Source organism: Pyxicephalus adspersus, chromosome 5 (genome assembly GCF_032062135.1).
Source record: "Pyxicephalus adspersus chromosome 5, UCB_Pads_2.0, whole genome shotgun sequence".
In the NCBI taxonomy this organism is placed as follows: Eukaryota; Metazoa; Chordata; class Amphibia; order Anura; family Pyxicephalidae; genus Pyxicephalus; species Pyxicephalus adspersus.
This window is the reverse complement of record NC_092862.1, coordinates 26334455-26360221: the sequence shown is the minus strand read 5'-3', so window position 1 is coordinate 26360221 and position 25767 is coordinate 26334455. Positions and strand designations below refer to the sequence as shown.

Here is a 25767-nt window from a genome sequence, read left to right as displayed (position 1 = left end):
TCCAATATATGCTGTAGCCGATAAAGAAGCCAAAGGAGCTTTATCCTCTAAGTGTGTTTAGAAAAGAGAAAATGAACAAAGAACAAATAAGAATGGAGCCTTTAGGGCGCCATGAATCTTGTAAAGTACATGTGTTCAGCACTTTCCTAAATGAGTTGTCATTCCGCTAATTAAAGCACGATTGTCTGCGTTTATGCCAAGATTCATTAATATGTGCGCGGTCATTCTTCACACTGAAGCTGCTTGGATACTCAACATCGTCAGCAGGAAGTGGAGTGGAAGTCATAGAGATGGAAAGGGTAATTAATAAATTATACGGATAGAGAAATGAATGAGAAAAAACAGAACACTGCTAGCAAAACACTCATTTGGACATTAATGTTTGATTATTACTGTGAAAGATGGAGCCTATAAGGAAGGGCATGGGGAATCCATAATATTGTGCCACTGGATTTACATATTTAAAAAGATGTATGCGCTGAATAAATGAAACTGAATTTGCTAAAGTACTAAGCATCATTAACAGCTTCCACTTCAAAAAACAATAATACAATACTTGCTTTTTATCATTTGTTGTGTCTCATGAACCTTAATGGAAGAATTTAAAAAAAGTTTTACATTGAATGGTAAAGCATAATCCTATTACACACAACCAGACCCAATGTCAGTTTTGCCTTGGACTAACCAGGCCGATAGAGTTACTGATTGGTCATCAGTGCCAAAACACGACATTCACTTTACAGTACCATACCCTTCAAGGATGGAATATGGTGACTGTACCAAAAGATGGGCATCATCCTCCTCTCTGGTATTCCACTAACCCGTCTTTCCCCTCTACAATCTATTATGAATGCTGCAGCCAGACTCATCCATCCTTCCTACCACTCCTCTTCTGCTGCATCTCTTTGTAGTTAGTTCTCTTCAATGGCTTCCATTTCACCTTAGAATCAAATTCATCTCCTGTGCTTTGCCTTCAAATCCCTCCACAGTTCTTGTCCCACTTACCTTTCTGACCTGGTAGAAAAATACTCCTCTAGCCGCTCTTTTCGCTCCTCCAATGACCTACTAATGACTTCCTCACTCATAACCTCATCACACGCACAGCTCCAAGAATTTTCTAGCTCTGCCTCAATTCTCTGTAAATCCTCATCCTATTCAGCTTGCTCCTACCTCTGCTCATTTAAAAGAGCACTCAACTGTCTCTTTCTGTCTCTTAAACCCTCACTACTTTCCACCATTCCATATCTCCCCTCCTATTGTGTGTTACTTCCCCCACTTCTTAGATTGTAAGTTCTTCGGGGGAGGGTCCTCTCCTCCTCCTGTGTCACTGTCTGTATCTGTCTGTCATTTCCAACCCCTATTTAATGCACAGCGCTGCGTAATATGTTGATGCTCTAAAAGTCAGTTTTGCTCAATCATTTATATTTTCTCGATCAATGTTTACTCATATGTTTGATCTTTGCATGTCTCATCAAGGACCAAGGAATCTGTTGCTCATGATCAGTCTGGTTTTGATGTATTATCATATTCCCTGGCAATCTGATCATTTTATTAGATTGGAAGTGTAATTTGTCTTATGTGTGCTATATTTTAAAAAGGCAATGTAGTGATTTGGTTTACATATTCTGTAACGCAATTGTATTCATGCCCAATTTGTGACACGTTTGTTGCACATGGGCATTTTTGGCCATTTATTCTGTCTATAAATATATGTGTACAAGGTATGTCCAATAACAATGAAAGCTGGTGAAAGGGTCCAGTCCACAACAATTTCGCCTGTTTCCTGCTACTTTATGGTTATAAAAGGGCATATTTAGAAAACTGTGATAGATTCACAAACATTTAGTGGGAAGAAATTAGAAGCAAATCTTATATGAAGTACAATGTTCACAGTGTTTTAGCATACAGTCTGATTTTCACCGGAATTCCTCTTATCTAATTTCTAAAAATATGTATCTAATATTCTGGACTTGACAAATACATAAAACCACACCATCATTTCTATCAAATTTAAATTATAAATGGGCTAAGTGACATAAATTTTGTTTTTTTTTTTTGTTTTTTTTTTCACCTATACTCTCACCTGTTTTGCAAACAGTCCCCTCTTTAGATTTTATATGAAATTATTTTTATAGGATACCAGATGTTAGCAAAGTATATCAAATAATTACTTATTCAACATGAGAAAGTTATGTCTGTACATCATGTTAAGTATTGTGATTCAAATTGATTTGTCAACTTCTTTGCTTCTTTATTAGGCTACAGCAGCTTTTCTCAACCTTTTCAACATAGGGTAAGCCTCAAAATGACTTACAGGTTCCATCCTATTTTTACTATATCCACAACTCGCAGTATATTAGTGTGGTGATCAGCAGAACGAATGCCTCTCACATTGCTTCCCATTGGTGTCACCTAGACTGGAGGAGCACAAAATTCTCATTGCTTGAGGAACCCCAGCAACCTCTGGAGGAACCCTGGTTAAGAAACACTGGGCTAGATTATTGGGGAAATAAGATCACATGCAGGGCTGTATTTGGACACCATGCACCCTTGGCATACTTGAATGTACAAGCTATACCTTTTGAGATTTTTTTTCCCAAAAAAAACTAGTTCTAGACACAGACAGTTCTATAATTTGTTTGTAAATCATCTGTACAGACCACCAGACAAGAGAAGGGGTGATAATTCCATGTTAACTAAACTTTAAAGAACCCTTTAGGACAGCAGTCACCAATCTTTTTGGTCCAGCGGACCACTAAAAATTACCAGCTCATGCCGGTTGTCAATCAAAGGGGAGGAATCTCCCCCATAGTGACATCATAACGCCATACCCCACCCACTCTGCCATTGCAGATCTGAGCCTGGGATGGGAGAGAGGGCAGGTTGTGTTGTGAAACACAGCCCGCCCACTTCCCTGAGCCTGGGATTCGCATGGCTTCTTCTCTTGACCCCACTCGGGGGTGAACCGGCCAGAGCCGCGGACCAACAAAATCTTCTCGCGGACCACCAGTTGGCAACCGCTGCTTCAGGGGTCCTCTTAATATTCCTGGTACTCCCTCCCCCTGCTGTTCTCCGAATGAATGTAGCCAGAATTATCCAGAAGAGGAACAAAAATAAGGGAAAAGTTATTGTATTACTGAACTATCATTATTACGCATTCCAATGCTCAGTTTTCAACCTTAAGTAACATTGCTCTGATTGGTAGATTGACATGCAGTTGTGTTGCAGATCATGTCCCATTATATGCAGCAAGAAAGATGAATATATTAACATTAGTTCCCTTATAATTCCAATACCTCATGCCTTATCCTTCTATATTGTTCTGTTGTCCTGCATTTTGCACCTGCAGATACAACCAAAAGTTATTATTCAATAGTCATCATCCAGCTCTGATCTTTTCATTGACAGCAATAAAATGGCATCACAGGCAGTAGATAGCACAGCCCTGCTGCACCCCCCATCATATATGAAAAATTATACATAAAAATGATTAGTTAACCCCACATGTTATTTATGCACTGCTTTTTTGTTCAAATGTCTTTTCAAAATGATAAAGCAATAATCTAAAGATTAGATAAAAGCATCAGTGCAAAATAACAATTTTGTAGGTTTTTTTTTTCAAAGATGTTTTACATCAGACCAGAAAGGAGACCACTTAAGAAAGAAAAAGGTACAGAGAGATTTTGGTAACAGTTTTTCCAAGTGACAGACAAAAATGCTACTATGGTTGCACCGGTCATCTAGCGGAATATGAACCTTCAAATAAAAATGAATGTGGTCAATGAACATGAACACTGGTGTAAGGCGGGGGAGTACAGGGAAGATCTCAGAAGAGAAGAACAAGATATATATATATTCCACCTTGCTAACCATACTCAGGGCTTGGGAAGTTTTATTATTACTATTATTTATTCAAGCATTTTACTTTCAAATAGCTCAACATTAATGCACCAAATACTTTTTGAATACTTTTTTATTGCTTCATGTTGATAATTTAACAATTACTGTAACTGCAGTACCTTGATTTTTCTTTCCTCGTCCATATTACTGCTGTTCCATGGCTTTTATAAGTAGAACTGATTCCCTTTTCATTTCTAACGCTTTTATTTCTTTGCATTTATCTATCTAGTGGAGTGCTGGAGGAAAAAAAAACTGAACATTATATACCACTAGAAGAAAAGGCAGTTATGTAATGTGAACATAAATCTATTGCTGTTTTTTTTTTTTAATATATTTTTATTGAGTTTATTGCTGTTATTTTTTATTACAGTATGTATGGCGGGAGTGCTGGAGTAAATCTGTGTAGGATGCATTTAGGTCTCCTCTAGATGCCACAGAGAGTCCAGAGAACAGAAGCAAAGTTATGGTTTTACAGATTTTTTATGTTTATATATTGGGGAAAAATACTAATAAATAATTCTACATAAATAACATCAAATAGTATCATAAAATGGAACCATATATATCATAAATATAATTCACTGAAGTGTAACCAAATCTGCTATGTAGATAGGGACAGGTGTGCCACATTCAGAACCAAATTGTATGCCACATTGCTCAGAAAGTATATAAATGTCACAATAGGTATTGAAATATGAAATATGTTTCTGTGGAGTAAACAAAAATATCAATAGAAGATGAGTATGTTCTGGGGCATATAAAGCAAAGCTTAAAATATAAGTTCAATGGCAATTTATATGAATAGAACCATCAATATTATTATTTTTATTATTAATAACAATATTAATATTATTATTATTATTATTATTTTTATTATTAAAAATAATAAACAGGTTTTATTTAGCGCCAACATATTATGCAGCTTTGTAAAATAAATAGGGGTTGCAAATGACAGACAGATACAGACAGTGGCTCAGGAGGAGAAGACTCTGTACCAAAGAGCTTACAATCTAGGAGGTGGGAGAAGTAACACACAATAGGAGATACCTGCTTCTACTCAGTTTACCAGCTCTGTACTGTTTTTTAATAAATAAAGAAGACTTTTTCTTTCTTTACACACACTTTTCTTCTCTATCTGCTACTTGGGTCTCTAGTGGGTTTCTAAAAAAAAGTTAACAGGTTTAATTATTAGTAGCTTTAAGCATAAAAGGCAGTTAAACAAACAGTGAAAAAACTTTTTTGCTGCCCCAGACTTGAGGAGCCAAAATTATTTTGCATTAAGGACCTTTGGATTTTACCAGATTTGAGTTTAAAGGGCTTTTTTTAAAGAGGATCAGAACTCTGGAAGTTGTACCTAAAAAGTTGCAGAGCAAGGATCTGGTAACTGTGCTTTTGTATTGGGGTGGCCATCTTGATAAAGGCATGCCTTTGCTAATAATAGTGTAGTGGCTTATGTATAATTTGGTTGGGGAATTTTTAAGATGCAGCAGAAAAAGTTTACATAGCACAGATCAGCAGAATAAATAAAGCAGAAAAAGGGAGATGCATGCATAGCAGATTCTTTCCAAGCAAGCAGACAGGTAATGGCTTGATTGTAAGCTCTTCGGGGCAGGCTCCTCTCCTCCTCCTGTGTCACTGTCTGTATTGGTCTGTCATTTGCAACCCCTATTTCATGTAAAGCACTGCGTAATTTGTTGGCACTATATAAGTCCTGTTTAATAATATTGTTAAACAGATGTTGTCCCTTAACTCATGTGCCATAAATAAAATAAGTGTAAACTCAGTTTGAAAAACAGCCTGCTCAGAAGTCTTTCACTAATAGAAAAACTCCTGCTTAGTCATTGACAGGTATAGTTTGGCTCACCAAAAATACTTATTCTGGAACCTGGTCAAATTTGTTGATCATTCCAACTGGATTCAATGCAAGTCGGAGTTTTTGTGAGCCATGCATCTCTATTCACATGCAATTAGCTGAAGGTGGCTCCCTGAACTAAGTGGATCTTAACATAGAAATAAAAATGCAATAAATTCTGCCAGGCATTTTAATGGCAACATATTATGCAGTGCTGTACATTAAATAGGGGTTGCAAATGATAGACAGGTACAGACAGTGACACAGGAGGAGGAACCTGCTAGGAAAAGTTTACAATCTAGGAGGTGGGGAAGCAGAATACAATAGGAGGGGAGATATGGAATGGTGGGGTGAGTAGTGAGGGTTTTAAGAGATAAAACAGGTAGGCAAGTTTCAAAAGATGGGTCTATTGTTGGAGTCATGGTTTTACACAGGCTAACAGTCTTTAAAATAATTTGTAGAAGCACTATTGAGGACTGATAACCTAAAATGTTATATAATATTATATTTTTATTTTGGGGTTTAAGTTGATACACTTGAATTAGTAAATGTAAAATCCACATTCACCTTCTATGCAATGCAGTGTGCAGAAACTCCAGCAGGTGGCAGCAAAACAGCAGATTAAGTAGCAGGCTGGACTAACATAATCTGGATTTATTTTCAAGTTTTGCTTCTTATAGATACAGTGATCTACATTACAATTTACGATTTTAGCGTCATTTCGGCTCCCTGTTTTATCTACGTTTTAAATGCGGACCGTATATATAAAAAATTAGATCCCCTAAATAAGGAAGACAGGTGTAAAATTTTTCCACAATTGTATCATTATCAAATTACCAAATGCTACTTGTGGTTAGGAGTTTTTTCCAAACTTTTGCAAATTATTCAGAGCCAAACTGTTAAATTACTTTTTTTTACTATAAAATGGAATTTTATGACATTGTATTTTGAATTTAGCCCTAAACTCTCTCAAAAGTCACCCTGCCATAGCGTTCTCTCCGGGCATGCATGCACCCCAACACAGGCATTTATGGTTTTGTGAATGTGGGGTGAGTAGCTTTTAAAATAATTAGGGTTGTTTTTTATTTTAATATTTTTTTTTGTTAATTTGAAGCAAGTTTATTGCTAAATAAATAAATAAATAAATAAAGAAGCTGCATTGTCCCTATATGATATCATAGAGCAGATAATGAGTTTGCATTAAGGTGACATCAAGCATTCACTAGACCTGTGCCCAGCTTCTTCCCTGGGCAGCACTGGCTGTGATTGACATTTGTAAACCCAGAAGTGACCAGAGCTGAACATTTTCTGGTTTATGCTTAACAGGAGAGATCAGCGAGTGGATGTTTGGTGATCACCCACCGCTCTCCATCCTAAAACTTGCAATGGAGGCTCTGTGCTTGGCAGCTGCTTGGGTCGTTTCTGACGGATATGATTCTGCTCTGAATGGATAGAGATATAAATTTCTGAATTACAATTATTATTTAAAAAAAAAATTTGGAGCACGTTATCACAGCTGTCAACATTTCTGGCTATATTGGCTGAGTGAATAAATATATAAAAAACTAGCTGGATTGGCTAAACACATGTAAACGATGCAGGACATTGCCCAATTATTTAGCAGCTGGCAGAGCTCCTGTCATTGTCAAGCTGGCACTGGATAGATCTTTGTAGGATCTTGATTGGACGTCGTTGGACCATGCAAAGGTAAAATTTTACTATTTTCTAAACTGCTATTACAAAGTTATTTTCTCTATTGTGTGGTTGTTTCTAGGCATGGTTTTACCCTTTTACGCTCCCCGTGATGAGGGGGCGGATAACTGGGGGCCCTGGTTAAAGTTTGAGAATAAGATCCTTATAAGAGTGGGTGCAGGGGTCAGGGTCTACCTGTCAATGACATTAAAGGTGTAGTTTTTTTTTTTTTGTTTTCTTTTTGACAGTTGTCATGCTTTGCCAACTGGATTGGCTTAGCCTAAGCAATGCCTGTTATTACCAGTTATATGCATGGGATATCTGAAACTTGGAAATAGGCTTAAATGTCTAAAATTTTGAGATCCAATTCAAGGTCTAAGCCTAAATTCAAGATGGAATCCAAACATCCAACCACCACTTTTCAGGTCAGTGCCGCTGCCGCCGTAAAGCATACAAGAATGTCAGCGAGAGGGAGGTTACATAAATGAATTCATTCTGCTGAATTTTGCATAGTTGCCTTATTGTCCTCACTGTGCATCAAAACCATTGTGATCTGCAGTCTGCTAGCTGAATGATTTATAATCTTTGTATCTCAGTACGGCTCTGCTGGTTTTAGAATGTGACAGCCCTGCAGGTAGAGAATACAGAATGCCATATACCAGTGCCTACAGGAAAAGGTTTCTCTATGAATATAAAGCTTTCAATACCAGAAACATTATTATAGGCCTATATGTCCTAGTTTATCTTTCAGACATAGACATGAAGGGTAAGGAATCACTACACATAAACTACATAATTATATTGGTTTGTGTTTTGTCTTAAACATTAGCATTTTATATACCCATAGAAGTACAAAATGTTGAAAGCATAATACAGCATACTATTATATTTTATGATATGATGAGATTGAATTACATGTATGTATATATATGTTTAATTGTCTATCTTTTGTAATATTAAATAGAAAACAGCTTTATTAGATAAAATGATGCACATTCATTTCTGTTTTGGTCATTTTGCCATTTTCAGACATTTGTTGCCAAGTAGATAGCATTTTACTAGAAGAAGAAAGGAAAAGGCAACATATAAATAAGGACAGACTATGGCAGACTATATTGGTGTTCCATTCTATTAGAAGTAAGGGAATAGCTCCAGTGTCAAAGAGAGGAAATTACGGTGTTGGGACAATTTTTTTGTAGGAGTCCAGTATTCCAGCCCCTCCCCCCTTTCCCAGAACAAAAGTGGGAGTGCTATGCCGCAAAAGAAGTATTTAGCAGTTGCAGCAACTGAAAAGTGGTAAGATTTCACACCAGAAATGCTATTTAGAGTTCCGATATAATCAACAATTCCCCTCCTACTAATACAGAGAGAGACGTGCAAATTCAGACTTTCATAATTGCCACATTAAGTGAAAATAGGTATAGCCAAATATGTAGGGACTAGGAAGCTGCAATATATACACATTTTTGTTCTTGAGTTTATTTGTCTTTTAAATGTACATATTACTTATTACATACTAACATATGAAATAAACAACAAGTATATTTTGCAGATTGCTCATGGATATATAGAGTGCAGATATGCTGGGTCAGAACATATGCTGGACAAGGTGATCCTGGCTGTGAATGTTCTTAGCACATTATAATAGTGCTCATAAATAGAATTCAGAAATGATGAATGAACTAATGAAAATGTTCATAAGAACTGGTATTCTAGAAGGCTGATTAGCAGATAATCATGCATCTGCAACCCATTCTTCCTCCTATCCTATCAAATATAGTAAGAAATAGCCGAAGGTTTCATTGCTTGAGAATTCTACTTACAGTACTAAATTTAGCTGTTTTTTTTTACCTTTTTTTCTTTTAAGGAAAGTCACATTTTATATTCTTGTATGTAGCATACAGAATATGTGAATTACTATATAATTTCTATATATTATGTTGTACTGGTATGTCTTCTATATCAGTGATCCCCAACCTTTGGGAGCTCGCAGACCACTAAATCTATGGATTCCTGGAGTCCTGTGTCACTCAAAGAGGAAGACATTTTCCCCTGAGTGACGTCATATTGCCAGAACCCGCCCACTCTCCCATCGCAGGTTTGAGCCTGTGCACTGACATAACCCGCTTACCGCCCTAAACCTGCAGTGCGTACATGGGGGACGTGATCCGCAGCTCTAGCCGGTGCGCCCCCCCCCCAAGCAGGGTGCTCTCGCAGTCCACCTGTCAGATGGCCGCACCAGGGGTTGGGTACCCCTATTCTATATGACAAAATAGCACATATGTATGTGTCTATGTAGCCTACCCACTAAAGATGATTTTGCCTGTAGCAACTAATAAGCATCAATGATATTCTTTGGTCCCTGGATAAGACATTCAGGTCCATTTGGATTTACCTAAGCAATGTATCTTTATTATTGATAAACAAATAGTCTAAAAAAAAAAACATGAAGAAGCCAGTTGGTGAGACTCTACATTTCTCTTTTTTCTTTGGAATATACAGGGAAATCATTGTATAGCAAACAGTCATATATCCCATGATGACTCCCAAGAGTCTGACCTCTCTATCAATAATGTGTATATTTGGATGTACCAATATTCCTAATCTGTATGCTTTGCTTCACAATATATTTGGCTTGCCACTTGAAACCCCCGTCTCTCTTCTTTTTATGTATATATTTAAACTAATAAACAGTACACAGAATGTATGAAGTCCATCACTGCAAAGAAGTAATCATAGAAGTATTATGCTATCAAGAAGTAATCTTTATAGCATTCTTTATGTACATCTCTCCATATACCCACATGCATTCTCTCCTAGTAATAGTACTATTGTTCATCAATTGTTCATCAGAGAGGCCTTACAATTTCTACTTGTTCTCATTATGCCAGAATTTAGCAAAGAACTGTATGAAAATTAGATGTAATCTATGCTATGGTTTAAGACATCCTTACAGCAAATGCCCTAAAGCCTGAAAAAAACTGGGCACAAACATGGCAGAGGGATAGTGTAGAATGAACAAGGAGGGGAGTTTAGTCCCTGCTGACACCTATAATGTTCCTGCAGGTAAGCAGGTGACTATTGGTGAGGAGAAGCTGTGGAGAGAATAATTCTTTACGCCCCTTTTGCTCTAGGGTATAAGGTTAGTGGATTGTGGGTTTTGGGAATCAATTACGGGGTTGGTGGTTGAGAGGTCCTTCAGGGCAGTTCTGGAGGGTTTATTCTTGTGACTGCGGGGTACCGCTTAGGTGCGTTGTTTCTGATGTAGCAGTATAAGAGGTAATTATCCACGAGTGGTAATGTTGGTAAGGGGTTGCAGATGTCTGGTATTCATTTTGTGAAATGCGGATAGGAACAATGAGAATTTTGATGCACAAGAATTGGTTAGTGAATATATGTTAATTATATTAAATATTCCTGTTATAAGGTTTCAAGACTATTAAACTGCAAACATTGTGTGTGTTTTGAAGATGGTGTGGGGGCTTGGGGTAAATTGAAGGAGATGGGTTTAAAGGGGGCTTAGCAGCTGGGTGTTCTCAGAAGAATGAAACCTCTGAGGTCCCCCGGGTCAAGTAGATGAAACATTACTTTATGCTTGTTCTTTGTGTTTAATAGTGCGGAGGGAGGTAATGAATCAATAAACCTCTGTGATAAAACTCCTATTGGGGTTTAATGTCAGAAGGGAGAATCTAAACCCTGTCATTTTGCACTAAACTATAACAAACTTTTATCATGATGTCATCAGGGTGGCACAGTTCCTCTTTTGTGGTACATGTGAAGTAGCAGTATAAGCTCAGGAACACATCTGGCACCCAAAAGGAACTACTTTCACCACTTCCCTGGCCCTAAAGCTGTGAGTTGTTCCTACAGTTTAATAAAAATTATATAAACAAATATGTATCTATAAATAGGAATATTCAATACTTACCTTGCCTGCTGCCGAACACTGCTCTGATAAAAAGAACTCATCCCCAATATCACTTCATGAGTGTTGATTTCCTGGTTCCTGCAGTGGATTATCTGGGTCCATATATGAGTACAGGGCACAATATTCACATAGGGATCAAATTAAGGTAGGGGTGCTACCCAATAAAGAGGACTCATCCCCTAAAGTTACTTGAAGAATGTTGATTTCCTGGTTTCTGCAGTGGCCCCTCCTGGGCACAGAATTGACATGGGGGGTCACCTGACGGTAGGGTTGCCACCAGGCCAGTATTTAATCAGCATGGCTTGTTGCCAATGGTATCCACAAAAAAAGACCATAACTCTGGTTTTATTTCCAGAAAAAATAGCCACCCTATCTAGAAACAACACATCGGGCACCAGAAAATCAACACTCCTGACAGTTTGGGTTTCTGAAAAGACCATTTCTTTTCATCAGAACTGCTCCGAGCAGCATGGACAGGAGGAGGCCTAGTTACTATCTTTTTATTCTGCTTTAATAAAAATTAATAAAAGAAGATCTTGAATGACCAGTAAGTGCTACTAGTGTGACAAGTCCTGGTCAATAAAAACCAGACAAAGCTCACAAACTTTCTCAAGCTAATTTACCAAACTTGCTTAATGTGGGAAATTTTATAGTTTTGCCCTTGTCAAAAAGAAAACTGTGACCTTACGTACATGAAAAATTCTGCAGCAGAGCCGTGGTGGGGAATACCTGAAGAGCCGGTTACATCACTGCTCACATAAAACTTTGTACATTTCCTGAAGGAATGTAAGGTTAACGCTACCTTGCAACAACATGAAGCTCAGAACGCTTGTTTGCTCTTTTATCATCGTTTACTAACTGCAGCAAATTAACCGAACATATTAATCCCTAACAGAACTTATTTTCTTTTATTATTAGTCTTGTTCTTTATCGTTCACATGTGAGATCAGTGACAAGTGGGTGGTAAAACAGGAACTTCTGGATGTCTGCTTTTTCTTCTTTCAGTTTCACCAGCTAATGACGGGATTGTGCAGAGGGCTGGAGAGGGAGGAGGCAGTGTGACTTTTACTTCTTCCTGGAGGAAATATTTTTTATCACAACCAGGGTTAGACTGTTTTAACACACTGGATTATCACAATTCTCCATTCTTGGGATAAGAGAGTCAACCAACAAAATGAGCAGTGGTTCTAGTAGTCAGGAGTCTGGGTGCTGCTCTCCTGGGCGTTACCAAAGGGACAACTTGTACCAAGAGACTGCCAATATCAGCAGCAACCTTCAACTCATCCCCTACACCAAACTTACGGATCTAACATTTATTAACAAGGGGGCTTATGGAACTGTTTACAAGGCCCTGCATTCTAATTGGAGAATACCGGTAGCGTTAAAGTTCTTCCCAAAAGAGCGCCATCTGATGGAAAGGTGGGTGTGACATGATATACATTTGTATAGTTTAAACTTGCTTCCTATATAAAATTGAGACATCTTGTTTAGCAGAATATTTATAGTAGAAACATTGGTAGGAGATTTACAGAAGTTTAGGTTATCACTAAATTATTTGTAATTATTTTTTATTGTGGTTCCAAGCACAAACTGTACTAAGAGGTGAAGTTAAGTCCAAGTACCAGTAAAAGTAATTTTGTGATGAACAATTTTTTGCCAGTTTATCTAGCATTATTATTATTATTATTATTATTATTATTATTATTAATAATAATATTAATTTTAATATTAAACAGGATTTTTATAGCGCCAAGATATTACGCAGTGCTGTACATTAAATAGGGGTTGCAAATGACAGACAAATACAGACAGTGAAGCAGGAGGAGAGGACCCTGCCCCAAAGAGCTTACAATCTAGTAACATCTATAACAATCATGCTTATTACATCTCAGGATCGCTTTAGTTTAATCAGTCCAGTAAACTGTATCAAGCCCTGACAAGGAGGCCCTTTTAAACCCCTAAAACACATTAGCTGTTTATGGTACCTAAGTTTGAAACATGTTAATATGAGCTTTATACATTCTGTTTTTGGAGCTTTATCCTAGTTTACCCAGGTTTTTACCGTTGTCCGTATTTTTTTTTTTTTTTGAAAGGGGGGGGGGGGTGTTTATCTTTTTTCCTGCTCAAAAAGAAAAGTAGAATAGGAGATATTGAGAAAAATCTCCATTGGTGATAGACAACTGATGAAGCGACTCTCTGCTCACCATAGACACAGAAGTGTGAATGTCATTTATGGTGGAGCCTTGGTGTCTGTCAGTATCATGTGCCTAGTTGGAGACCAAAGAGAGGGCGTCCTATATCTCTGGTCCTGGATTAACAGACATGGAATGAAAGGACGCAGAGTGGCATAGGTGGCGAATGTCCATTGTGTGAGGCTCTGGAGATGACTTGGTCATTGACAGGGACAGATTGTAGGATGTCAATAATAAGCAGAGTTTCAGAAGAAGTCACTACATAAATAACTAGTAATTTTGTCTAAGGTAAAGTGGAGCTTGCCAACTATAGAGACATTGGGCCAGATTTAATTAGGCTCTCCAAGGGTGGAGAGGATGCAATTTCATCAGTGAAGCTGGGTGATCCAGCAAACCTGGAATGGATTGGGTCAAGGATTCAAAACATATGCTAGCAAATAGCAAATGACTTTGAAGAAAACCATTCCAGGTTTGCTGGATCACCCAGCTTCACTGATGAAAGTGTATCCTCTCGAGTCTTGGAGTGCTTTAATAAATCAGGCTCATACAGTAGTCAGGGCTTCAGGACGAGTCAGTAATCAGACCGAGGTCCCAGCAGTGAATAAACAGAAGTAAGCCATATTCAGGAACTAGCTGAGTCAGCATAGAAGCAAGTTCAAGACAGGCTGGTTCAGCAACTATTAGGCAGAATAGAGTGCAAGTCCAGGAGGGAAACCGGCACAGCAACAGGTAGGGTAAGTAGAAGCAATTCCAAAGACAAACTGGGTCTGTAACAGGTAAGCAGATAATAGAACCAGGCACGTTAGGCCTTTAGCCATGCTTCAGAGCATATACTGTCTTTTGATGCAATTTTGGCATTCAAGGTGTTCTTAAAATACTACTTCTTCATGTGATTGGAGTACAGCACAGTCACATTATCGGTCACATTTATCTGACCATTTCCCTTTTTCTCCTGACACTCTTTTTGCCCCATTCATTAAAAAGAATGGGTATTGATCATGTTACGATTTAAAGGGAGTAGTGCAGATAGTGCAGGGTTTCTCAGTCAGGGTTCCTCCAGAGGTTGCTAGGGGTTTCTTGAGCAATGAGTAGTTTATGCTTCTCACGTCAGTTTAACTGGCAACAATGATGTTTTTGGTTATCTGTAAAGGTGACATTTTTCCCACTGGCCAGCACACCAATGTACTGTGAGCCATAAATTTAGTAATTTTTTAAGGGTTCTCTCAAGTAATAAGGTTGACAAACATTGAGATAGTGTATTGTCAAGTTGTTTTGGCACATGAGCACATGTTTTATTTCAGATCACTTTCAAGCTGAAGTAAAATGTACCAATCATTTTGCTCACCTTGTTCCATTGTTAGGCAATTGTAAATGTTGGTGAATCTCATATGAAAGTATTTGTAAATGATTATGTGCTGTTATGTGCTATAAACAGTAATGTTACATTTTAACATTATGTATTTGTATTGTAGCATGGGATAAAGTTGCCTTGTGAAGGAAGTACATCTATGTTTACCATACAACCAGTAAATGTAATTATTAAGGATGGTAACTAGGCTATATATCAAATGGTTACTAGGTACAGGTAGCTTACATGGGTGGTTGTTACCATCCATAATACTCATGCTCAGTGGCATTATAGCACACTAGTCAATGGTTAGCTCTCCCTGTAACTAGTAACAGTTTATAATATTTTACTATGCTGGCTGTATAACAAACATAAATGTACTCCCTTTTTGACAAAAAAGTTGCAAAATTTAGTCCTTATTATTCCCAACTTTAAAAATAAAGAATAGCATTTTTCTACTCTTTAACCTATACCATTTTGGATTAGCTTAGCCAGGTGCTTCCAGGCTATCCTCAATTTCTGGCCTGGAAAAATGAGTGTCTGGCCCACCCATTCCTTCCAGGACACTCCAGGCCTAGATCCCAAATTAAATGACACATATCTGCAGTACCTCAATTAGGCACGGCCCTTTCCAGGTCCTTTAATTCATGATTTCAAATATTTTCTGAGTTTGACATGAATGTTTCCTTCTACAATAGGTATATGTATTATTATACATATGTGTGTTTATAGACTCATATACATATGAATCTATAAAGAATTATAGATTTTTATCCCAAATAATGAGTGTAACTTCGAATGTGGCTTTGATGTTGTGTGATCAGTTCAAAGCAAGACAATCTTCCAGGAAGAGTAATTATTGGTAACAATGGAATTGGTTGCACAATACATGGTGCTCGGCTGCCACTTACATTGAGCACTGTCAGTAATAGTAACCACAAACTGGTTTATCATTGTTGCATCTGTTGGATTTCATTTGTATTGCATCATATACCTAAAATAACGGAACCTGTTTAGAAAAACCTGCATTTACATATATAAATATATTAGTTTAGATATGAATAATCAGGCTTTAAACAAATATTGTTCACTTGATTCTCAAGTCATGATTTAATGCAGGTAAATTTCCATTGCAGCCTGCAGGGCAGTGCTGGATAATATTTTCATATATGCAACATTAAATCTTACTGGAACTTATTTAATGTCTTTGCCAATCTTGCAACATATAAATTCTGGGCACAATAAACAGATTATTCCATGACTGTTCATGTCATGTTACAGTATCTTATGTTAGGCCAATACGAAGGGAGAAACACCAAGCCAGGAAATGTACAATTATGATAACGTTCTTCTTGTTTACGTCTGATAGCCACCACTTAACAAGCATTGCTAAATTTAGCAAACAGATTGGAGGGGTAAAAGTGTACAGGGGTGGAGAAAGGAGTCAAAAGGTCCTTTACAGATCAGGAATCTGAAATATATCTCTCTATATTTTGGTTGGTGCTGTGTTACAAAACACATATGGTTATAAAGCAGCCAGCATGCTACTCCCAAAAGCACATTTTGCCAAAAAAGGAAGCTGCTTTAGGTGGACTTAGCTTGCAAGGTCAACAGTTATTTTGGGGCTTTGAAGGACCAATAAGTGGAAATTGAAATTGTAGATATACTTATGACAAGAGCTGCAGGAATCACATGGGGGTTGTTTTTTATCCTGTTTGTACCAAATGCAAGTAACGTCTAGTCACCTTAAAGTCCACTCAACACGTCTGTGGATCCTTCTGTAAAAAGTGTGAAAGAATGTTAAAGCTCTCAAAGGATAACAAACATCGACTATAAATTTATACAAAGCCATTGAATTGGACAAACTCTAAAAGAGTATAGGTATGGTAGGTTTTTTGGTGTCCTGAAAAATGGTAAAAAATGTCAGAGCTGTACAATTTCAGTAGGTCCAATATTAAAATGGTTCTAAGCATTTTAATGTTTATTAGAATTAAATATTATAAGATGATGGTAAATCGACAACTTTGACTAAGCAGTATCATTGGGTGTTATATAATACTGACCACCTGCATTCCCTCTACCATTCTTGTATGTTAGCTCACTAATGTACGGTTTAACCTTGTTGTTGTTGTATTGTTTGATTCCCAAATCAGATTCATGGCCCTTGCTTCTTTTTCTCCCTTATTCCTCTCTACTATTTACCTTTACCTTTTTATTATCTTTTTATTAATTGTTGATTTTTCCATAAGGGTATTACAAGCTTTTGGTGGATTTCACACAGGGCTATGCATTTGGTGTATTTTATTCAAACTATGTGGATATTACACAAACGAAGGCGGGGTTATGCTTTTGAACCTATTTTGTGATGTATGTAACTGTTGACTCCACAGCATGAAGCCCATACCTGAAATGTATTCACTTTATTCTGTTCATGTTATACTTTTGTATGTATATGTATTTTCTTTCTGTATATCTTGAAAACCTTTAATAAAAATTTACATTAAAAAAATAGACAACTTTGAATGACTCACAACTGGTTTTCTAGCTATAGGTGTTACATTGTTATCTTCTTTCAAAGAAATTATAGTAAAACATCATACGTCTTTAATGTTGATTTCTCAAGCATCACATGGTATTTTCTCGCCCATTTCCTCATGTTTTTGAAGGGGAACACCCAAATCTTTTTTTGTTATAGATCATTACATTACTTTTTATGTAAATCAACAGAAATGGGCCTTGCATCATAATATTTATCTAGTAATATTACATAGCTATATTGTGGTAATAAAATAGCTAAAGATTAAGCACTAGTAGTAATTTATTGCTAAACAGATAGAACAAATTGCTCCCTTTGGAGCATAGTATACTTGTTGGTGATTGGTCCTACATGATCCCACAATGATCCAATCATGTGCAAACAAGCACTAAAACAAATGCATGTTGTATAACTTACCCCATAGAAAGCTAATAAAGGAAGCATGTTACTTATCTGTATTGATTGGTCCACTAAATGGCATTCCTCCATGCTGTATAAGCACACTGCTAGTCAAGTCTTCATTGTCCTATAGATGGTATTCATACCTGACTTTCAGCATTAGTGAAAAATAATATTATAGTTATCGCCAAATCTGCAACCACCATAGCACATAAAGAAAAAAATAACAAATGAGGTTATCTTAGCAGCTTTTCCATCTCCAGATACAAGATTTAATGGTTGTAATAATAATATTATTATAATAATAATAATAATAATAATAATATTAGAAGATCTGAACAGCTATACCATTACATTGGAGATTTATTTTCATGAAATCTTGGAATCTGGTAATACAGCACAAGCCAAGATTTCCAATCACTTTCACCTAATGACTATCAAATATTTGCAAAATTCACCAGTAATTTTATAAGCCAGCAGACAAAAACTATTCTTTGAATTATTCTTTCATTAGATGATTCTGAATCTAATAATTCTTCTAGTAATTGCAGATTATTAATAAAATCACAAACCCCCTACATTGTTAGGGAATGCTCTAGTTAGAATCAGATAGATTGCTACAGGCAGTGCCTTCTTGACAATTCAATAATAAAATACATCACACATAAATTAAAAATACAAGAACAAAACTTTTTTTTGGATAAAGTTGGGAATGGTTTATACTCTGATCAGGTTTTGTCATCTATCTTCACAATCTGTCCCGTAGACACTTTAGCACATTTGACAAATGTCATCCCAAAGTGGAGAGTGGAACAAGTTTATCTTTTGCAAGTTTCCCCCTTTTTTATTATTAATAATAATAATAATAATAATAATAATAATAATAATAATAATAACAATAATAATAATCTGAAAGCATTTTGTTTTTCTGTAATTTGCTGACAATCACCCCAAATCTTTGTTAATATCATGCAGAATGGCTTTAAATATCTGTAAATAAGAATAAAATGCACTTTTTATATTTTTATTGTGTTTTGCAGTGAAAGAAACAAGATCTTTAAAGAAGCAGAAATTTTGCACAAAGCTAGATTTAGTTATATTCTGCCAATCCTGGGAATCTGTTATGAGGAGGAAAATATTGGCATTGTGACAGAATATATGACTAATGGATCACTCAACCAGCTATTACATGAGGTAAGTACAACTATTTTTCTTTTCAATATATTGGTATTGAGAAACATTTTTCCATCAACAATCACCAACCAAAACAATACAAAAAACATGAAGTAATGTGCATACAATACATTCAACATAAAACACAGGGAAACAGTCATACCAGACACCGCCTATTACAAAGCATCATGAAACTATCGATTCAGGCTATGGAAGAAAGTCCACAGAGTCAAAGCGTTATTTATGCTTATTTAGTCAAGTGCCTGAGTAGTAGGCCTGAAGATCCGGGATTTAAATAAACAGTTGAAGACCCAGTTTGGGACAATAATCCAGATTTTTTATCAAACTTTAGGATACATTTTATATACTTATTGAAAAAGACAGTAAGAATAATCAGACAAGACAAATAAAAAAAAGGATAGAAAGGGGGGAAGGAGTGAGACCGTTCTTACAGCACTCTTACAGCATTCCCTATTGTCATAGCTTACTTTTTTTATGTGTGATGCATAAATTTGTTGTCTGTATTTTGTTACATTGATGTAGGAGGGTAAATTGAGCTGACACTACCTCCAAGGCATACTCTATGTTCAGCCAAGTGTGAAGTTACGGAGTTTCAGTTCTGATAAGTGTGCTGGACAGTTTATGGGATGATCATACTGCACATTGTTAGATGATTTGTTGGTCTGCCACTAATGATCCCATAGATTTATGACTGTTGTACTGAAGTTAAGCATTGGGCTGTATTCACACTTCTGTGTTTCTCTGTGGTATGTCTTACATTTGTCATTATTCATTCCAATGGTTAGTGAATTCTGGTGAAAAGTGCACTGAAAAATGAAGGACACAGGTAGGCGTAAAGCACTTGGAAAGACAGTTTGACTAGGAAATGGTGCTGAATGTACCTTAGAAACTGTAACAAAGGGCAAAAGTACCACAACTGTAACTGTTCTTAATAGAGAGGGGGGAAACTTTTCTCATAGGAGTATTATTATTATTACACAGTAGTTATATAGCACCATTTTATTACACAGCACTGTACAAAGTCCATAGTCATGACACTATCTGTCCCTCAAAGGAGCTCACAATCTAATGTCCCTACCATAGTCATATGTCATTAACGTAGTCTAAAAACAATGTGGAAGGAGAGGCTGCTGGACTGCAAAAGATATACGGCATTGTAGCAGCTGCTTTTACACAAAGTGTAGTTATTAGTCAGAAGACAAAAGCAAAAAAATGGGTATAGACAGAATTTAACTTACTTTTTCTGATATTATTATCTGAGATGTACCTAAAGCAAAACTCCAGACAAAATTTAATCTTGGATAGGTAAGGGGAATGTTAAAGCCTGATTGGATTTCAATCATTATTGCTCTCTCCCATAATGATTATGCTCTCTTACCCTTTTCCTGCATGAGTATCACAGGCACATAAAGTAGAGAAAAATCTTACCAGCTGAAGAAAAAAAAACTGACATAGATTAAAGTTTTTCCCCTCTCTGTCTAAAACAAAAAGGTCATGGGAGGATGAAATTTGATTTTGCATGACTATAAGACAGTAATATTGTTGGTGGTAATTGCATTATTATTTTTAGGAAAACCCATCACCAGAAATTGCATGGCCGATAAGGTTTCGGATTCTTTATGAGATTGCATTAGGAGTAAATTTTCTTCACAATTTGACTCCTCCTTTGCTGCACCATGACTTGAAGACTCAAAATATCTTGCTAGACAGTGAATTCCATGTTAAGGTAAGGTTACCGTGCACAATTGTGAGTATTTGATTAAGAAATTCATAATCGTATTCACCACTATAATGACAGTAGGTCACATTAATATTTGTATTTAGTTGTTCAACTGGTAAAGGCAAAATATAAATTTCATTAAAATGTTTAAACTACCATGCTTCTATTTGTAGTCTTAGCATTCTCCTAGTATTCTCTGCCAACATACAATATTCACAATTATATAAAAGTAAATTAAAAAAAAAAAAACACTTTTGATAATAAGGCAGAGAAGTTAGGACCAGCAGATCTTAATAAATGGTGTGTGCACTATAATATAAAAAGAAATATTCAACAACATCATATAACTATGATGTGCCCAACATTCATTCTCTGAGTGCAACAACATGCCATAGCCTAAAAGTAAATTGGGCTAAATCTCCTGAGACAACAGTCGTAAGGGGAGAACTCACTTGATAAAATATCAATTATCTAACTAAATATAAAAAGACCAAGTGAGGTTACATAATTCATAATAAATTGTATTACAGAAGTTATAATATCATATATACGTTTTTCTTTTTGAGTAGACTACCAGGGTAAAATTTTCTAAGGTTTTTTTTTGTTTGTGTGTTTTTTGTTTTTTTGCTTGTCCAGTAGACACAACAGGAAGTAAACTCCTACTTTAGGAACTTCCCAAAGAGAAGAAAGGGGGAAAGCTCTTGTAACTGGAACAAGTGTTCCAATTTAGAGATTCCCCATATGGGAGAGTTGGTGACAACTTGAAATTTTGGATTTTCCCCCTTAGGGAGAAGGTAAGGCTAATTTCATACCTGTGATTGGCCACATCGGTCTTCCACAGGCTCAGCCACTTTCCCAACTACTCCCATTCAACTAAACATGAGGGGTTGGGAACCACTTTGTGTAGACAGTTGTAGGCAGCTGCACTTGGGGTGCATTTGCTGTAGATTGCAGCCTTGGTAGCCAAATGCAACATTTTACTTCTAGCCGCCTTTCAGCTGCCAGGTTTTGCAGTGGTTGGAAAGCAGTTAAAAGCATTTGCAGTTTCATTCTTTTTTACATCAATTTCCTCAAAACAATAAACTGCAGAAAATCGCAATCCCACTCAGCCGCATAACATAGATGCTATGTGTAGTTGAAGCTGAACTGCTCTTGACACAACTGCATAGGTAAACCACACAATAGTGAAGAGGGGCAGCTGGCTAGGAGTGGCTAGCAGTGGTTACCTTTAAGTCTTAAAAAGGGCTTAAATCTATCAGGGATACTTCAATTTGACAAGATGAGTGATATGTCAATTTATAAGCAGCTTCTATAAAACCAAAGTTCTTTAACATATACCCCAATGATTACATAGAAAAATGATGAAGAATATTGGAGATGGAGAATATCCACATTGACTGTGTTTTCCTATTTTGTTCTAGATTGCTGACTTCGGGCTTTCCAAATGGCGAATGTTGTCACAGTCTTTCAGTGATCATAAACCAGCCGGTGGAACTATTATTTACATGCCTCCTGAAATGTATGAGCCCAATCTTAACACTGGCAGGGGGAGCGTTAAGCATGATATGTATAGGTATGTGTGTTGGCCTGTATATACAAATGACATTGCTATAGGAGAATAATACAGAGCAAACACTACTAAATTACAGAGAATAAAAGCTTACAAAGAAAGCAAATATGAAAGAGCAATAAGATGGAAGTAAACATACATTTATTAACTTTATGTTCACACAAACAGCCTGATACATCTAGTGGTTTTTCAAAGTAGTGGGAAATGAAGGGGTTACCTCTTGCTCGGTATCTTGCTAATGGTTAACCCCTGTACATGCTGGCAGATTGTATTTGCATTACAGAGACAATACAAATTCAGCATATAGAATGTAGTTCGCTATAGCTGTATAAATTTTCTTTGCATATTTTCATGATTACCCGTGTGGTGTTGGGTTATTGTCACCATTTGACATTTACAAGTATATCATCACAAGTGGCCATTTTTTTCCTTGCATAATATGACTTCTCTACTTTGTGGTAGTATATTACCATTAAATCCTATAAAATTTTAGCATCCTAATGATTCAGAGTGGGGTGGTGTTTATTTAACCCTTGTTTGATATTTTATTTAATACACCCTTTACTATTCTTTGTCTGTGATGTTTATTTTAATACTGATGCATAGGGGTGTGTGGGAAGGAGTAAAACTGTATCTGCCCTGGGTGTATTTGGCAAAGTAGCAAAGTAAGCTAGGTATGCCCCGGTGTTATGCTTTGGGTAATACGTGCTTAAGTTAGTTCAAGAATTAATAATGACTCAAAGAGTTTTCTCACATTTCAGCCCTGGCTGTCTTAATATTTCTAGTTAAGACAAACATATAACTCCTAATTTATCTTAACTGTTCATTTGAGCATTACATATATAATTCATTTTGATGCTGGACTTGAATATTGTACATATAAAGCTGTGGGAGGGACCCAGCAGATCCTCATACTACAATCTACCTACCTACACAAAACCTACACGGGGTGGTTAAAAGACAAATTACCCTGCACAAGGTGAAACCACAGGAGTGACTGGTCTTCATTGCAGAAAGTTCTTAACAAAGGCAAAATTGCAGGTTGGATTACTGGCCAAGAAACACACATTGCACACCTAGATAACCATATAACTATACACGCCTCTTGTATTTAGACAATATTTGCCTATCCCAGAGTTAGGCTTTTAATATATATTATACAAGGTTATGTAGTCTGGTGTGTCAAGCTTGTAAGACCCATATTTGCAATGAGTACAGCTACACAGAAGTACACTCCAGGGGAATAGTGTGGACTTTCCTCACCATTATGTCACTTAGAGTGTGTGGGAAGTAGATTTCATACTTTTCATTGTTGTGAACTAACAGGTTGGATTACATTCCATTGGTATATATAAATGACAAATAACATGATATACTGTTTCTCTCTTTCAGCTACGCTATTATCATGTGGGAAGTTCTGTCGAGGAAACAGCCATATGAAGGTACTGAAATTATAAAGCCCACTAAACAACACAGAACATTTACTACACACTAATTGATGAAAACCAGAGCTTTGTCGTACTTACTTTTCATAATTATTTTCTGTGGATTTTATTAATTGTACATAATATGGAAAATACTGCAAGGAATTTATACATCAAGTATGTATGGAACAAATGGGTTAATAGATTGCTGATGGCTCCTGGGCAAGGAAAGAAATTGGTTCTCATTGATGTTTATATTTGTTTTCCCATGTTTTTTTTATTCCTGTTAGCCATTAGGTATTCTGTTTTATAAAATCCAAACTTTAATATAACTGGTACAGTGCTAGGGCATTCTCAAACCTTCCCTCTAAAACAGCTAAAATGCCATATATTATCAAAAAGCAATTTGGGGTGTAGGACACACTCAGTTATTATTATGAATAATATTAAAAAACAGTATTTATATAACGCCAACATATCACGCAGCGTGGACCCTGCCCAGTTTATTAACACATTGTTTAATGGGATTATTTTATCAGGTGCCACAACCCCCATGCAGATCATGTTCTCTGTGGCCAAAGGTAATCGACCCGACCTAAGTGAGGAGAGCATACCTTCTGACACGCCGTACCGGGACATGTTTATATCACTAATGCAGAGTGGTTGGGCCTGCGATCCCAATGACAGACCGGCTTTCCTGAGTAAGTAGCACAGGTATAGAAGTTATTCCCCATTGCCTTCGATTTGAGAGGTATGGGTGTACATTTACAATTACGATAACAATGTTTGAATTTTCTCACTAGAATGTTTGTTGGACCTTGAGCCTGTGATCCAAAATTATGATGATATTTCAATACTGGAAGGGATTCTGCAGATAAAAAGAGTAAGTGACATAAGTATCTGCCAATGTAAAGTTGTTTTAGTTGACTAGTTAGATACCAGCTTATCAATAGTGAAACCTTGGACAACACTTGAAGGTAAACCATTTTGAAAACCAGAACCTAAAAGTATATATTTTTATTTTCCAGTGCTTTACTTAGTACCCTGCACACACATTTATACTTGTCTGGTTGCATAAAATAAAAACATGTACTTTGCTTATTGTACTTTTATATGTACCACTGCATTGTTATTAGCTCCAGGCTGATAATATTTCATGCGGTGCTGTTGGTAAAAGATTGATAACAGCCATTCTGTTTTATAAAGGCAAGAACTTTCCCACAAGACTGGAGAGCCTCTTCAAATTTTTCTGTTACTGATGCACCACCTGTAAGTTCTTCCTTTGTATCTTTTGGGTACATTTATTTTTATCAGTTGCACTTTGACATTGTGTATTTGCTTAGCCTGGGAATACATTATCAGTCTTTTTTTTTTTTTCTTTATCATGAAACAGCACTTATATACAAAAGAAAATGTCCAAAGGACACAAGGGCTGCTTTCTGAAATGCAAACTAGACCATTGTAATTTATCACTTCATTCTGGATAGATTGTGACTGTGCTTATGGAACGTATAGTGTATACTACAAGTATATGGAAAGTATAAAGATTAATGACAGGCTGGAAAGTTCATATACTGGAGCAGTATATTTCAGAACATAGAAAGGAATAAATAAAAATGAAAGAGATGTTTACCCTTTCCAGGTCTATCCAAAATTAAGATAAAGTATTGGCTCTACATAGGCTTTAAATAAAATCTGTAATAAATGTTAACTTGTTTTTGAAAGTAATGACTGGTGTCCAACTCTAGCCCTCGAGGGGGAGGATCCTGACATATTTTTACTATTTCTTCAACAGACATCAGTACATAATTTCTCTAAAGAGTCAGAAAATGGTTATATAAAACATATCCTAGCCTATATGGGATCCTCCAAAACTGAACATTAGCAGCCCTGGTATAGATTGTGGGGTTGCCATTATGATCCTGGCTAGTGTTGGTCGAATAGCTCACTATTCGATTCGGCAGCTATTCGGCCGAATATAGCAAAAAAATTCGGGTGGTCGAATTCGAATT

At 36.5% G+C, this 25767-nt stretch overlaps 1 protein-coding gene across 4 annotated transcripts in view; it reads left to right on the top strand.

The window, feature by feature from the left end:
* Window positions 1-12357: 12357 nt before the first annotated feature.
* Window positions 12358-25767, top strand: part of RIPK2 (receptor interacting serine/threonine kinase 2) — a 21609-nt gene continuing 8199 nt past the window's right edge. Inside the window, exons 1-8 of one of the 4 annotated variants that reach the window (XM_072410955.1) lie at window positions 12358-12791; window positions 18888-19041; window positions 20612-20767; window positions 22183-22334; window positions 23724-23773; window positions 24295-24456; window positions 24559-24638; window positions 24962-25024. In XM_072410955.1, the coding sequence (XP_072267056.1) occupies window positions 12547-12791; window positions 18888-19041; window positions 20612-20767; window positions 22183-22334; window positions 23724-23773; window positions 24295-24456; window positions 24559-24638; window positions 24962-25024 (1062 nt within the window). In that variant the 5' untranslated portion in view covers window positions 12358-12546. Of the gene's footprint in view, window positions 12792-14172; window positions 14299-18887; window positions 19042-20611; window positions 20768-22182; window positions 22335-23723; window positions 23774-24294; window positions 24457-24558; window positions 24639-24961; window positions 25025-25767 lie in introns of those variants that run through there. The other 3 variants (XM_072410956.1, XM_072410959.1, XM_072410958.1) reach the window with 3 other exon arrangements.